The 17,561-nt window shown below is 36.9% G+C and overlaps 1 protein-coding gene across 7 annotated transcripts in view; it reads left to right on the plus strand.

The window, feature by feature from the left end:
• LOC121303562 (DENN domain-containing protein 1A-like) overlaps nucleotides 1-17,561 on the plus strand; it is a 293,214-nt gene that overhangs the window by 172,961 nt on the left and 102,692 nt on the right. For all 7 annotated transcript variants that reach the window (XM_041234341.1, XM_041234346.1, XM_041234344.1 and 4 more), the window contains one exon: nucleotides 7,957-8,058. In XM_041234341.1, the coding sequence (XP_041090275.1) occupies nucleotides 7,957-8,058 (102 nt within the window). The remainder of the gene's footprint in view (nucleotides 1-7,956; nucleotides 8,059-17,561) is intronic.

Here is a 17,561-nt window from a genome sequence, read left to right on the forward strand (position 1 = left end):
TGTTTTATTGGGAGTGAATAAAAGCCGGACCAAGAGAAAACTGCCCAGACAGGGCACTAAACAATGCGAAATGTGTTGAAAACTATACCAAACGATTACTTTAATCTATATATGAAACATAATTATTATTTTTTAGTTCAGTTGTGTCTTGGTCCAGAAGCATTTTAATTTATAAAACATTTAATGCAAATTATTTTTATTATGAGACTATCGAGGTGTAGAAACCGCATGGTATAGTTTTCAGGAATATTTGCTTTGTTTTAGTGCTCCATCCGGGCAGTTTTGTCTTGGTCCGGCTTTCAACCAGTCCCTGTTGCAATTGTACAATTCATTGTATTTGAAACTGTAAACACTTTGATAACTTAAGATTGAATTAAAGAAAAAAGGACTTCAATGAAAATCCCCCCCCCCCCCCCCCCCCCCCCCCCCCAAAAAAAATAAATAAAATAAATAACAACAACCACGGTCAATTAACATGGTTTAGCATGTAATAAATATGCTTTAATATCATATTTTAAAAATAATATATTATACCAAGGGGTTGAAATAAGTCTAATGAGGTAGTTTGCATAAGAGGATTAGAATTACATTGAGAGCAATGTTATAATAGAGACAGACCGTTAAACAGTGACATACAGGATTGGTCATTAACACAATCGCTGTGCTGTGGTTGCTAAGAGATTGTAGAATTTATTTTGGCAGTGTCTCAGGTTATGGGGTGCCTGGTTGTTTTGGGAACACTGTAAGGTTCATTTTTGATAGAAAAATCACCATTCAAACATCAGTGTTCTCTTATTCTGAAGATTTCATTCAAAATAATGGTCTGCTTATACGCTCACAGTCTTTGTTGTCATTCTGGTCCTCATGCATACCTGCAGACCACTAATTTAAATGCAGATGTATAGGGTGGTCTAATAAAAACATGACGGCTTGATTAATTGGCTTTTATAGTGTCTGAGGTGACACTGTGCGCAGTGGCAATGCTGCTGCTGTACAAAATTATGCTTCTTTGGTGTAATTAAAAGTATATATATATATATATTTGCTTAAAGAAAAAAAAGTGTATAAAGAAACAAATACATTTTTAATGTACTGTATAGGTAATTAGTGAAGGTTCACAAGATTATTGTTGATCGGGGAGGGTGGGCTGATGTACTCCAATGCTGGAACCTTGGGAAACTTGACCCAATGTACAGCTGTTAACCCCCTAAGACAGGGTCTCCAACCGTGGTCATGCAGGGCTGCTGTTCCTCCTGGGTTTTGTTCCAACTGTACCCTAAATTACTTAATTGGACCAGTTAAGTGATTATTAGAAGCTTAATTGATCCAATTAATTTAGTGTACAGTTAGAAGAAAAATCAGGACAGACAACTGCCCTCCTGGACCAGGGTTGGAGACCCCTGCTTTTAGTTACACAAGGAATTGAGCGCATGTTCGAACGGTTTCTTCTTGAAATACATTTGAGAGTGACTCAAGTATCAAAAGGAAAGTGACAGTCTGGATAAACCAGATCCAACCTGTCAGTACATTTAAAACCTGTTTCTTGCACCTCATTACAGAAATAAGAATTATTAATTTGTGGGACATGTATTTTCCTTGTACCTTAAAGAAGTAATAATAATAATAATAATAATAATAATAATAATAATAGAGGTAAAATTGTAAAACATTGTTTATCTTTATGCTGGAGTCTGATTTACTGTGCTTATAACCTTCAGAGGAGCAGCTGTATTTCAGTTCTGGTTATGATCAAAAGCCGTCTGTGGGGAGAAACTTTCAATATTGTGGTGAAGCACTGTATGTGTATTATGAGAATAAATGCCTAGAATAACATGAAAAAAAGCATGATCATCTGTAAATTGGGAGTGGGAATGAACCACACTAACCTTGTAAAAGTAGTGTTAAAGCTTGCTGCTCAGTGTGGTCAACATTAGTTATGTTATCCCCACTGCAAACCGCTCAGTCATTCCAGTAGCATGTTTACTAGACACTGGTTACCCCAGAGACTGTTGTTAAACTGCAAGACAGGTAAATCTGTGTCTGCCACAGCTGTTTCTGATAAGAAAGCGGGGGTCACCTGTGAGGAGTAAAGGCAGTGTGGGATCACCTGTGAGGAGTAAAGGCGGTGTGGGTTCACCTGTGAGGAGTAAAGGCAGTGCTGGGATCACCCGTGAGGAGTAAAGGCAGTGTGGGATCACCTGTGAGTAGTAAAGGCAGTGCTGGGATCACCTGTGAGGAGTAAAGGCAGTGCAGGAATCACCTGTAAGGAGTAAAGGCAGTGTGGGGTCACCTGTGAGGAGTAAAGGCAGCGAATGGGGTGCAAGGCTGCTGGAAGATGCATGCAAGGGGGAGTTGCAGGCCACATGCTGAGCTGCGATCAAAGGGTTGAAAGGGCAAAGGGCATGTCTCTCCTAACTATGTCTGTCTGTTGAATAGCTATTTCAGATTGTAAATCTAAAAAGGATTTCATTAAGTCCTTTTTGCTGCTGCTGGGGCATGAAATCATAAACTTTTATATTGGCTGCTTTTCCTGTTCCTGGCAGCCAAAGTGACACATTGCTGTATTCAGAGAAAAGGAAAAAAAAATGGAACAAAGCAAACACAGTGTCCACACAGGCATCGATCACCAATAAACATACTTTGTATGAAACCTCCTTGGAGCCTGTGTTGTCAAGTAATTGATTTCGGGGTCGTTTGTAGCATTTTGCATTTTCATGTGTACTTTAAAGACATACTGTAGAGTCTAGGTAATACACTACTCCAAAAAATTAAAGAAGCAACATTTTCAATTTTCAAAAACACAATTAACAAGTATCAAGTTTGACTATTCCAAGGGAGCACTCTTTATACACTGAAATCTACTGATAAATGATTGTATGACATCAGTGACACCTGAACACGCCAGTCCTGGAAATCGAATGCCAGTTGGAGATCAGTTCTTCATATAGTTTGTAAGGATCCCTGTGAATATGTCAGTGTTGAGTGTGGGCTGCTGTACTGATGCAATCCCCACATCGACAGGGCATGCTTCTAATCAGGTAGGCGATGTCGTACTGGCGGGTCTGGTCCCCTTTCCAGTCACTGCAACACCAAGCTAGATGCTTCCTAAACCAACAACAGTAGTGTTATCACCTGAGCAGACGCTGGACTAATGGTCAAATCTGAAGTCTAAATGGGGGTACCAGTTCAAAATAAAACCAGCAGCTGTCACAATGTATTGGAGAACACATAGTTCTACCTGGGGAATGTCTTCACAACTTTTTTGTCTGTGTTCATGGTGTTGTTTTCTACTTCCATTTTTGTAGTAGTGTATATTAGTGTAGTAAATGGCTTTGTTTCAAAGTTATGAAGGAAACATACTCTGGCGGCAGTCTGATATGAAATGCGTTGTTTGTATTTTTTTCATGATTTATTCTGATTTTCTTGTTACACAAATACACCAAGTTACGTGACCCATGAGAGCTACAGGATTGGATACAAAAATAGTCAAAGAATTTGAGCCAAGCAGATTTACTTTCTTGTTTAACTTAAAATACAAGCTGTATTACTCACGATTAAGTTCTCTGTAATGATTTCAAAATATCACAATCCTTGGTTTCAAGTAAGTGTCACGCAAATTGGTGTGAGAGCATTTCATATTCTACCACTGCATTCATTGTGGGTGAAAAATCACAGGTATCACCTAAAACAACATGGCTTTTTTATAGTGAAATAAAACCATGAAATAATTGTGCTGTGCAGCATATACCTTTTAATATATCAAACTTTCATAAACTAACCCAATCCTGCGCTCCCCTGTACTAGGTGAGTCATGCAGCGGCCCGGGTAGCCTGTTTAATATGAACTTTGCTCTGATCTCCTGCATCTGAAAGGCTTGTGCCCATCATTTACTGAGGTTGTAGGTGTAGTGGCTTGTTTCCCTGATCTTGTGCCCTTGATTTACTGCTTTGAGTTGTAGTGGTTTATTTCCCTTATCTTGTGCCCATCATTTTCTGCGGTTTGAGGTGTAGTGTCTACTTTTTCTGGTCTTGTGGCCATCATTTACTGCAGTTTGAGGTGTAGTGACTGCTTTCCCCCATCAAAGGGGAAGTGGGTCTCGGCAGGACTGAATTTCTGATTAAGACAGTAAAAAAGGGAAAATATTGCAAGAGGCTGTTTCATGAGTGCAGAAACCCATGCTCCAGGCTGTGTTTCCTTCCAGTGCCTTTTATAGTTAATACAGCCACAAGGATGTTTGGGAATCAAATGAAAAAACAGAGTCTACTTGAGTCACTGATCAAGGTACTTTCTTTATTACAATTTTGAATGTTTAAAACTAGCGGTATAAATTACATTTTTTATAATGTACAAATTATTTATTTTATTAAACATATTAACAAACCTACTATGTCACTATTCAAGTGCGTGTATTTTAAAGGGCTGGTAACCAATATAATTTTCATGTGTTTCTTTTCTGTATTCCTATGACAGATGTCTTAATCAGGTTTTAAAAATGCCTGACAACCTACATCTTCTTTTACAGGCAATACTTTTCTTTTCCTAGAAAAAAGTGATAACATGTTTTTAATAACCATGCGCAAATAATGCCTGTTGGAAAATATCGCGGCTCACATGGATAGAAAAAACCTGCCTAGAAGTATTTGCTCCGTGCATTGAATGGGTCAGGGTTATCTTCGCTTCAGATAACGAAGTCATGCAGTTTGGTGGTTTTCATTCAGGTGATACAGACTCCACAGTCTGATTTCATTACGTTTTCCTTTACAATACAATCTTTAATTTGGATTTCATTTTTTATTTTTATTTTTTTTAGACACTGCAAGAGCTCATAACTCAGGCACCAGTTGTTTTGATATAATATTTTAATGCTATAGTGCTACTTTGGATGTTAGTTAATTATTTTGTGGTGTTATTTTCACACTGGACACTGCAATTTCTTACTTGCAGAGATTATGTAAAGCCCCTTATTTTAGTGGACCGCAAATTTCACATTTATATATTTTTCAAATGTAGCTACTTTTATTTGAGTGTTTTTCACCTACAGATGTGTGTTTTCATGATGTGGGTTTGCATGGGACGCTGCAGTTTTAAAGTTGAATGTTTGTTTCGTGAAAAGATTTGAAATGGCAAAGCAATGGACGTATTGCAGCAGCTTAAAATTGTATTTCACCCGTCAATAAATATGTTAACTGCACTTCTTGATTCTTTATCGTCACTGTGTGCTGAGCTCTACCTTTGAAATTTAAGCATGCCTAATTGTAAACTTAATCTGTCTACCTAAATTTAAAAATACTCCCTCTGCAGTGATGCCTGTAATTTAACCCTGCCTGAGTCAACGCCCCCCGGGATACGAAGGTATTTCGAGAGCAAGTAGTCTAAGTGAAGTGATCTGGCATCAAACTCCCCACCCCCAACAGTACTGCTTTCCTAGAAAAAGGAGAACATTTCGGGGGACCGTTCTACTTGTGAGATGTCTAGCTCATTTCAAATATTAGCATATTTTTAAAGAGGAGACGACCATCTATTCAGAGATACCAGGGTATTTAGTGAGTAAGGGGTCTAAGTGAGGAAAATGATCAGTACAGCCCCCACCTTTAGTCTTTGTTGTTTCCACTACTGAATATGCAATGTATAACTTGTTTGTTTTAAAACAGTTTAAATCCTTTTTAAAAAAAAAAAAAAAAACAGTAAACTTAACATGGTGTGGATATCTTGAAAGAGGAATTAAGGAGGCCTTATCAGCAAGACATTTAGAGTTGCTACTGCTTTCCTGGAGTCTGTCTGAAAAGTGCAGAGATTTGAAGCATGCTGGTTCCACTTCTGTAATCCAACAGGAAAGGGTCTCACACTGATTAAGCCATGTTTATCGAGGCTATAAACAATGTGCTGTGGAAGATAAATAAGGGTTATGAATCTCTCCCTTTAGTACATTCTGATCTATATTGTATCTGAGAGTGCGTGGATTAGCTATCGCATCAAACTTCTTAAAGACAGGTTGTTAGTAATAGTAGTAATAATAATAATAATAATAATAATATTATTATTAATAATAATAATAATAATAATAATAATAATAATAATAGCTTTTAGATTCTTGCCTTTCATTCAAAGCCTCCTGAAATGTACTTACACCCCAGTATCACATAACGCATCCTATCTGTTATGGTTTTGTACATATTTGTACTGGGGTACACTATATATTTTTTCAGGACCATCAAAACCGGTTAAACATCAATACAGATTTCATAGCCATTGTGTACACCCAGCAAATTTTTTAAAGGATTGTGCAAGCTGGGGCAGTTACATTGTTGCGCTAAGTAATCTCTTTCTAGTTTTATGGCATTAACGTTACTTATATTCCTCTTTCAAAATATGCTGTTACATTTATTTAGATAAGCCACAGCTGGATTTCATTAAATAACTTTACAATACAAGTACAGTGAGGAATCAGCCACTTCTCTTTGAGTGAACCCTGGGATCAACACAGAGAGGAGGTTGATGTAATCCAGGGTAGTCACTGGTCTGTAAAATGCTCTAAAAAATGAGTGCAGGCCAGCTGGGGCTAATCCCGGCAGAGTATTGATTAACTCAACACCTTTGCAGCATAAATATCCGTTCCAAAGGTACAAGTGTGCCTTGAATACAATGTATTGCTGTGATAGTTGTAACTGCTCCACTTTGAAAACTCACAGTACACGTACACATTTGAGGTCAGTTGAACTGATATGCACAGTGGCAGACCTAAATACCATCATTTACTCCATTAAAGGAATTGGGCTTTGACAATCTAACAAGGTATTTTTGTCTGTAGAAGTTAGTAAAATCACAGCCTTGGTCCTAGTGTAATAGTTATTGTACAGTTGAGTAAGCCCTATGTTGTAAGCTTGGTCCTGTCCTCTGTCACTCTTGGCATTGTATGTTCCTGTTTATATCTGTTTATTGTTGTAGTTTATGTACCTCAGTGCTTTGCTGGCGTTACACTGGTGCAGGCGTGATAAAACTGCGTGTGTGTGTTCAGTTGCTATGGCTGGATTTCACCTGTAGAAACCCCAGGAGACGGGTTGTTTTTTTAACCAGCTGCAAGCAAACGGAGACTACACACCAACACTCAGCTTTCAGGAGCATGTAGTCAGTTTGAATCTTCAGTACAGGGGCATATAGATGTGTAGTGAAGCTGAATCATAATGACCACTCAGGGGGAAGTTGGGTTTATAACCAAGTGGTTTAATACTGGAAATACCTATCAGATTTATCAGAGTGATCACAATATCCCTTGTATACGAAATGCTAGGTTAGCATAAATATGAAAAAAGAGGTTACAATGTTTATTTTTTATAGCCTGATATATAGAATGCAACTGAATTACTTTGGGTTTGTACATTTTCTTAGAAAGGATACATTGTCTTAAAGAGCATCTTATTTTACTATTATACATTTATATACTTTCAGTTGGTTTTGTTGATCCAATGTTGAGTTTTTATCACATTTCCATACAGTATCTCTGTGAGCTTGTCTGGAAAACAGCCTAAAACTGAACTGACTTCCTCATTCCATTCAGGTTATGTGGCAAAATAGCATTTCAGCTTGGCTGGTCTCACCCAGTCACCACCTCTATGTATGTAAAGAAGGTTGGGCCAGCAGAGTTGAAAGGTCACACTGTTCCTTGGTTTGACTTGAATGAGCAAGTCTGTTCAGTGCTAGGCAGGTAGGATTTGCCAGACAAGATCAAAGCAAGTTCAAAGCCAGGTAAAGAAAGATATAGAGAAAACATGACCACTCTTTTAAATGATCATTTTAAACCATAGGAACTACAAAACACTGATAGTAAATATCATCAAGGGGAAGGTGGAAGAAATATATCCAATGACATTTGAAGCTACTTGCTTGTTAAGAGGGTTCTTGTTTCAGAATTGTAATTGCTGTTTTCTGCTGTAACAGTCTGTACTCCCTTTGTTACAGAGAGTGAAAAGCATGGCCCTGGAAGATGTGGTCGTCCTAAATGTAGACACAAACACACTGGAAACACCATTCGATGATCTTCAAAGTCTTCCTAATGATGTGGTAAGTTCGGAGTTGCTCTGAAAACAAACTACTATTTATCTTTTATTCTTTCATTTAAAGGTTTTGCGAGGAACAAGAAATTGGCATTTTTTCTCATCATTTTGAGCTTTTTATTCTTGGATGGCATAATCAAGGACAACAGGTTTCTCTTAAAATCCATTACAGCTATTGTCTTGCTTGATTATTCATGTTATTCCAGTATTCACCTCAATTTTGTAGACATACATATTCCTTCTCATGTAAATAATACAATGCTCTTCTTGACTAAATGTTTTTCATTTGGCTTCGAGAGATGTGTTCTACTTGCTTTGTACTGTGATGCCACCTGCTTCTGAAGTAGTCTCTTAATTACTAGACCAAAGAGACTGCAAAAGTGGACAAAGCAACCAGCAATGCACTTTGATCTAAGCGAGTTGTACAAAAAATAACAATAGGGCAAAATAAAATGTCATTTCTCAGTTTATTTGTGATCAAGTTTTTGACTGTTTCTTTATTTAATGAAGGGCTGCCTGTGTTCCCGATGTTATATAAAGGCCCCTGATAGTAAAAAGAAAGATGCTCCTTTGAAGTAGATTACAGGGTTGTCTTTAAAACCTCTTCAAAATAAATGAGAAAGGATGCTGTGTTTACGCTGGTCCTTTTGTGTACTGCGAAAAGGTAGCATTGCTCACGTGATTGTTATATGGGTCTCCTTAAATGTTCTAATAGGACGCTGTTGTATGTATACACTGGGGTTTTCTCCTCATTTTGAAGTAAAATTGTTTCTGTGATGAAGTGTCCGCAGCAAGATCACATAGGCCTTTTCAGAATTTATATAGATTACAAAAAAAACCTGCCTTTTTAGCTACTGGGTTAAAGTGATTTATTTACTTATTTATTTTACCTCAGGGTAAGATGTAGGATAATATACAACAACATTTTTCCTGATATTAATCTAGCAAGAAACAGGACAGAACAGTTGAAATATTAAGTAGTCTTCTTGCTTATTTTATGCTATTTAAAAAATAATTTTTACGACTGAGCAGAAGCCGTTCGGCCCATCAGTGCTGGTCCGCTTCCTAATAGCTGATTGATCTGAAAACTTGGGTCTTTAAGGGTCCCAGTGATTCAGCATCAACAGTATGGCTAGGTAACGCATTCCATGCCGTCACCCCTCTGTGTAAAGAAGTGTCTCCTACCCTTGGTCATAAGTCTATCTTCACTTTTTTTTAATTTTTTATTATGTCTTTTGGTCCTGCTTTCCGTGATTTGCTTAAAGTTGAATTTTTGTGAACTCCATTAAGACTAAATAATTCAATGAAGTCCATGCTAATTCTTCTTTGTTCTAGGCCAAATAGATTCAGTTCTCTCAACCTATCTTCATGGCTCATTCTGGTAAACACTGAGATTAGTTTGGTTGCTCTTCATTGGACTCTCTTAAGACCACAGTGTTTTTTTGGAAACTCAAAATGAACACAGTATTTAACAGTGTTTAATTCCTTTCAGAAGTTGTGCCTTTGCACTTACCTTGCCTAATTTAGCTCTGTGGTGCAACCTTTCACATGATGCATTTTATATTCCAGCACCCTCATAGCTCCACTCCTACACATTGTTAAAGCTCTGGACTTGTGTAGTTTATACAGTTCAAGGCATGTTGTTTCACTCAGCAGGCATTTTACTGGTAGCATGGAACAACTAAATGATCAGGGCTTGGAGTTTTGGTTTTCCTTTGTCAACAGTCAGGTGTTGTATTTGTTTTACTGGACTTCATTAAAACAAGCATCGCTGGATCACTGTAGAACATCAGAAGCAACTGTAGCAGTAAAACAAAATACTTCATGCTTAGGAATGTAATAAAGCTTTAAGAGACTTCCTTCCTTTCATTTTTTACTTTTAGTTTATTTTTATAACAGTAGTAATTGTGGATTTATTAGTTTTAATTTCTTGCTTCATTTTTCCACTTTAAGGTTTAAGAGGCAGCGTGCAGTTTCAGGGGATGTCTGTTCCACTTTGTTGGGCTTGTTGCATGGGAACCGCAGTTAACGGATTAAGTGTTGTGCTTTTCAATAATATGGTTGAGAGGTTTATACAATCTGCTGTCCAAACGCAGATGCTGTGGGTGCTGCTGCTGCTGCTGCTGTCTTTCTCTCAGCTCTCTTTAACAGTCTTTCTATTTATTGAACATGTCCCAGGTGACGGGGCACTAGTGAAGGTGGCTATCTGTATGTCTTACTCTTTTATATATCTTGAGAACCGCTCCTGCAATTGTGAAGAAAATTCTTTACAAAATGCTTTACAAGATACAGTAACAAACAAATGCATAATACATTAAATACAGTGGTCATTTTAACCAGTGTGGTAAAGTGCTTAAGTACTGGGCTTGTAACCATATGCACCGACTGACACACTGTGTGATCCTGAGCAAGTCACTTAACCTCCTTGTGCTCCATCCTGCAGATGAGATGTTAAATCAATGTCCTATTGTAAGTGACTCTGCATATAATGCACAGTTCACAGCCTACCTCTGTAAAGCGTTTTGTGATGGTGGTCCACCATGAAAGGCACGATGTAAAAATAAAGGTATTATTATTATACATTAAATAAAATGAAAAACAATGCATAATACATTAAATACAGTGAAAATTACATAATACATTAAATACAAGGCTAGCATGTAAAAAGAATTCTAAAATGTGGATGCGAGAGAAAAAAAAAGTAGCAACAACACATAGAAACATAAGAACATAAGAAAGTTTACAAACGAGAGGAGGCCATTCGGCCCATCTTGCTCGTTTGGTTGTTAGTAGCTTATTGATCCCAAAATCTCATCAAGCAGCTTCTTGAAGGATCCCAGGGTGTCAGCTTCAACAACATTACTGGGGAGTTGATTCCAGACCCTCACAATTCTCTGTGTAAAAAAAGTGTCTCCTATTTTCTGTTCTGAATGCCCCTTTTTCTAATCTCCATTTGTGACCCCTGGTCCTTGTTTCTTTTTTCAGGCTGAAAAAGTCCCTTGGGTCGACACTGTCAATACCTTTTAGAATTTTGAATGCTTGAATTAGGTCGCCACGTAGTCTTCTTTGTTCAAGACTGAACAGATTCAATTCTTTTAGCCTGTCTGCATATGACATGCCTTTTAAACCCGGAATAATTCTGGTCGCTCTTCTTTGCACTCTTTCTAGAGCAGCAATATCTTTTTTATAGCGAGGTGACCAGAACTGCACACAATATTCAAGATGAGGTCTTACAAGTGCATTGTACAGTTTTAACATTACTTCCCTTGATTTAAATTCAACACTTTTCACAATGTATCCGAGCATCTTGTTAGCCTTTTTTATAGCTTCCCCACATTGTCTAGATGAAGACATTTCTGAGTCAACAAAAACTCCTAGGTCTTTTTCATAGATTCCTTCTCCAATTTCAATATCTCCCATATGATATTTATAATGTACATTTTTATTTCCTGCGTGCAGTACCTTACACTTTTCTCTATTAAATGTCATTTGCCATGTGTCTGCCCAGTTCTGAATCTTGTCTAGATCATTTTGAATGACCTTTGCTGCTGCAACAGTGTTTGCCACTCCTCCTACTTTTGTGTCGTCTGCAAATTTAACAAGTTTGCTTACTATACCAGAATCTAAATCATTAATGTAGATTAGGAATAGCAGAGGACCTAATACTGATCCCTGTGGTACACCGCTGTTACCACACTCCATTCTGAGGTTTTTCCTCTAATCAGTACTTTCTGTTTTCTACATGTTAACCACTCCCTAATCCATATACATGTGTTTCCTTGAATCCCAACTATTCAGTTTGAGAATTAATCTTTTGTGTGGGACTTTGTCAAAAGCTTTCTGGAAATCTAAATAAACCATGTCATATGCTTTGCAATTATCCATTATCGATGTTGCATCCTCAAAAAAAAATCAAGCAAGTTAGTTAGACACGATCTCCCTTTCCTAAAACCATGTTGACTGTCTCCCAGTACTCTGTTACCATATAGGTAATTTTCCATTTTGGCTCTTATTATAGTTTCCATAAGTTTGCATATAATAGAAGTCAGGCTTACTGGTCTGTAGTTACCTGGTTCAGTTTTGTTTCCCTTTTTGTGGATCGGTATTACGTTTGCAATTTTCCAGTCTGTCGGTACCACCACTGTGTCAAGAGACTGCTGCATGATCTTGGTTAGCGGTTTGTAAATTACTTCTTTCATTTCTTTGAGTACTACTGGGAGGATCTCATCCGGCCCAGGGGATTTGTTTATTTTAAGAGCTCCTAGTCCCTTTAACACTTCTGCCTCAGTTATGCTAAAGTTATTTAAAACTGGATAGGAACTGGATGACATGTGGGGCATGTTGTCAGTATCTTCCTTTGTAAAAACTTGTGAAAAGTAATCATTTAACATATTTGCTATTTTTTTTTCTTCCTCTACATTTGCTGCCTATGCGGGCGACAATGTTTACAATATATAAATAATATATATATATATATATATATATATATATATATATATATATACACACACTGCCCTACTGTTGTGGGGATAGCATAATAATTTCACATACAGCAGTCTGTCCATTTAAAAAAATATAAGCGGAATTGTATTTCAATCCCATTGCTGAAGCAGTGCTCCAGTATAGAACACGCTTGGAGTTTGTCAGTATTTAAAAACTATTCATTCAAATGCATTCAAAACTATAACAGCATTTGCTCCATTGCAAAGTTTGCACCAACAAATTAGCATACTAATACAAAATACAAACAAACAGCTGTATTTCCCCCAAACTGAATAAACAGCTATTGATGCTTAACAATGGTCTATTTCAACCCAGTCCAGCCCACAGTTGCAAAATCTGCACATCATTATTTTGTCAATGTCGGCTGCATACATCCCCTTATACATAAATTCTTTACAGCGTGGTTTAATTTGTTATGTGCGGTTTAGGCATTTTAGAAACAAATGTCTCTTCTTTTCAATCACAATTTTAATGCGCAAACAACTCGCTCCAAATTGTTTGCGCAAGTTCTAAACAAGACTTCCATTTCACTTCAGATGGGAATGGCTGAGCATTGACAACTACAATTAGTATTTATTTAAAGTATTGTTTGTATAAGCCTCAATTTAAAAATGTCATTCTATGTTTGCTTTATAATGATTTTCATTTTATACGTTGCATTTCGTTTTATTTCATGTTTTTTTGTATTTGATTACAATAGTGTCCATTAGTAGAATGTTTAGGATATCAATACTTTTTTGTCTGCATAAAGTCATATTAAATTTGGTTGAATTGAGTGATATTAACCAGAGTTTAACAATAATAAAAGATACATTATTGGAATGTCCCAATTTAAATTCTTTAGCTAGGCTGTGTTTTTCCTAAGTGAAATTTTACATATGTTACATTTTAAAACTGTAACCGTCTGCATATTTGTTGGTGCAAACTTTTGGGATCCGCTAGTTATGACAAGCTGCTCCTCAGTTCAGTGCGATTCAGGAAGCCAGGCAGAAGATCTTACCCAGATAAGATAATGAGTTAAAGCTGCTATAGAGTATCCCAGCATTGTGAGCACCATATGGGACAAATAAAGGAGGGTTTGTGGTCGTTTTAAACGTTGACACTTTGAGGTCTCTTGGTGTAAAGTTGCCTGAGGAAACCACTAGCCTTGGTCCCTGAAGAATTCTCAGTCTCTCGTTTCCTACAATAACTTTTAAACCAGCTTCATTTCCGTGTTTCAGGCTGTGCCCTTTGGCTTCTCATGCAGCCCTCTAACTCTTCACAGCCATAGGAATTTGGGCATTCTGGACTTTAAGGGCCATTGTTTTGTGCGTATTAAGTGTTAACAGCAAGCTTAGTAACATGTTAACAAATTATTTTGTGTTAATGTATAGGAACGTATTTATAATAAACTTATAAAAAGAAGGCTAGTGAAAACTATTTGGTAATCATCAGATCACTTCACACTCCATGTAAACCTCCATCATAAATAATTTTTGCCAAATTTCTCATGCTTCTGCAGCTACTTTTCAGGTGTATGTTATAGATGGCATATTCTAGCTCTGTTCCAGGAAACAGAAATTAAAAGTCAAGTACACTATAAGTGTATGCAAGTTTATTATCAAATGATAATTGAGTTAATTAGCATAGTTATTATCATTGAATTCCTGTTGCTTATTTACATATTTCTAAAGGTGCTTAAAATCAAATCCTGTACCCTTTACAGTCTCCGGTTCCATTTAAATTCCTGCTTTGTTTAATCTGAGAGCAAAAAGATTACTGTACTCTACCTTTCTTGAAGGGCAGTTTTTTGTAGTACATCAAGTATATTAACTGTAGCCTCAACAAAGCTTTCACAATGACATCTAACCTCAAGGTACAGCTGATACACCACAGTGTAACCATTAACATGCCCCACTGCAACATTCTACCGCTAATGTATATAAGAAATACACCAGTGAAAAATACCAACATGGTGTTTCGTAAACATCCCAACTGCTTTTCTTATGTTATACCATTTGCCAGGAAATCCTCCATTAATGTAGGAGTTACATTATTAGACAAATAGTTCTACTTTATTCATCATTTACCATCAATATAAACTGAACCCTGTGTGTAACACACCCCCTGTGTATAATGCTCGTGCCTTTGGGTATGTGCACCTTTTGTATAACTGTTTTTAAGTTTATTTTAGTATTGTTTCATGCTGTATAAAATCAAATCATCAAACAATACATAAAGATATTGTGATATCATGTCAAAACATTTGTCGTCTTTTATAACCGCTTGTTTCTTATTTTCAACATGGCCCCGTAACCTTTTAAAAATATCATAAATACAAAATTAAAAACAGGGCATTGCACCTGTAACGCAATTTAGGGCAGTGTACATTTTGCATACTGTGCATATTCTCCGATGAATAGTTGTTTCATTTATTTATATTTGACAAAATGTTCAATATCTGGAATTAATTAGGACCCGAGACATAAGAAATAAGAACTAAGACTTAAGAAATAATGATCAGTCATTCAACTAGCAAGGGTAGTTCTATGGCCCTAGGCAGAGCCACGGGCAGCTCAAGGTGTAGCTGGTAAGATCTTTTTAGGGAGATCAAGAATAATGTTGAAGGTCAGAACACAGAGCTCAAAAGAGATATTTTAGTCAGGGTTTTAGGCTTTTACAGGTAAACACAGATAAAACGCACCAAAAACCCCAAAACTAATGTTTCTCCTATGAACACTGAAAAAACACCAGAGAGTTCGAGTGCTTCTGTGTTCCAGCTTGTTTATGGTGCCGCTTCCTGTATTTGTTACAGTAGAGGTACAGTCATTCTCAGCTGTGCAGTGGTTTGCAGGACGCCTTAACACACCAGAACTCCAGTACAGCTGACCAGTTCTTTCTGGGCAATACCAGAAAGAACTGGTCATTTCACTTTTGGGGCAATAAAAATAAAATAAAAAACAAAACAAAAACAACAACAGAATTTTGGCCAACTGCAAAGAGCCTTATTAAAAATAAACACTTCACAGCTCTAATTATGTTTAAAGTGTGATATACATCCAAACTGTACAGCACTTTATATTTTGATTTATCAGATATCATGCCAGTTACTATGTTTACAACAGCCAAGGTGTTTTTTTTTTTTGTTTGTTTTTTTTCACTGAATCTCGTCTACGAACTGGTTGTTATAGATACCATCCAGTTAAGCAGGCGTGCTGTGCTCATGTGAGAAACAGGCTCAGTGGTGAGTGTGCTGCTATGAAACAAGCAATGGGGCTACAGTGGGATGTTACTTCCCTGGCATCAGTTTTTACACATTTTGATTCTTTTGTCAACCTTTTTATTACATGTGGGTGGATGTTGGTTTATTCCTTGAATTAAAGTCAAGATTAACTTGGATTATATTTTATTTAGCTAGTTAGTTTTGACACATTTTGGAACCATGAGATTATTGTTTATTTATTTAGTCTCTGTTGGTTTTTAAGTACTGTGTGCCATAAATATTCAAGTGGGATTGTTAGCAGTACTACATTCCCATAGGATAAACATATTACCCTTCCACACCAACCAGTCCCCTTAGTGTTTATATAGTTTTACTATCCATAGTGTTATACAGTGTGCAGTACAGTTCATTGTCTCGGCTAACCAGTTCGTTCTGAAACATGTTCAGAGGAGAATTTGTTTGCAGATTACTGATTGCAATCTGTGCCATACTCAAAAGGTCTAGTCTTTATTTTATGTTTTGAACCTCATTGAAGATAAGTAAGAAACCCGTGGAACAGACAGCTGTTAGTGTACGTCTGCCCGACCTTCTGTCTGTCTGTGCTTAGTGATGCAGCATGTTTAGAGAGAGACTGAATGTAAGAATAGATAACCACAATTAGATCCAGAAAAAAATGATTCACTCTGTGGAATTGAATACGAGAAAGTTGTTTAAAATTTATTCAATTCTTGTTGTATTACATTAATATCTATTTGATTTATCTTCAATTTTGGCCAATTTTATTTTTAAGAATTGTTTGGTAGATTAAAGTACTGTAATTTACTGTAAAGTAATTTCCTGTTGTGAAATTGTAGAGACGTCAAGAATGTGTTGGTCATTTAACAAAGTGTACCTTACATTGTTATATACAGGGGGAAACAAATTGTGTTACGTATTATAGACAAGTACAATACTGAGTTAAGAAAGCAAAGCCCTGGAACCTGGTAAGCTCAAATTGACAGCTGCAGGGCTGGCCTTTGTCCTCCAGAGGCCAGTAGATCGCCAGCATCCGCTCTCAAATTACTGGGTCCAAGAAGCAATTCGGAATTGGAATTGGTAAAATAATTGGGCATTCTAAATTAAAAAGATAAAACTTATTTTCTTACTTGCAGCCACTAAATATCAAAGTTGTTATTTCTCCCAAAGTTGACTGCCAGTCAAACTAATAATGAGTAAAATGTTTTGCTAGAGTTGTATTTTTTCCTGTTGGCATCACTCTTGTTAGTACAAGTAACCTTCTGCAAGCTTGCGGTCTCTCCTGCTGAGTTTAGATACTAACAAATGTTATGATGAATTCACAAACTTTACATACAAAGGGCCTGTATCCCCATTGCAGTGTGCAGCAGCCAGCTGTGTCTGGAAACCCAACAGAATGCTGAAAATGCTGTTTTCTCTAGCTCGGTTGGCCTTGAAAATGATGTAGAATATATATATACTGGACCCTGACGCCCCCGATTAGAACAAGGGAGTGGTTGTACAGTGTTTGTTAGCCTATTTGTTTGTTTTTCTATGGGGGTCTCGTTATATCGTGGCCCTCGATATATAGTGGATGTATATTGGAACCCGACACCCGCGATATATCGAGTGGGTGGTGTGTGTGTGTGTGTCATAGATGTCTACAGTTGATTTAAGATGATTTTTTGGAACAAGTACAAGTTCTGCATTTTCTGAGCTTAAAGAATAACTAGGAATATAAGGAGTTAGTAGTTGTATGTTCAATAAAAAAACAAATTTAAAAAAGAGTTACAAGCCCTTGCAATGTCTAA

Source organism: Polyodon spathula, chromosome 33, assembly GCF_017654505.1.
Source record: "Polyodon spathula isolate WHYD16114869_AA chromosome 33, ASM1765450v1, whole genome shotgun sequence".
NCBI lineage: Eukaryota > Metazoa > Chordata > Actinopteri > Acipenseriformes > Polyodontidae > Polyodon > Polyodon spathula.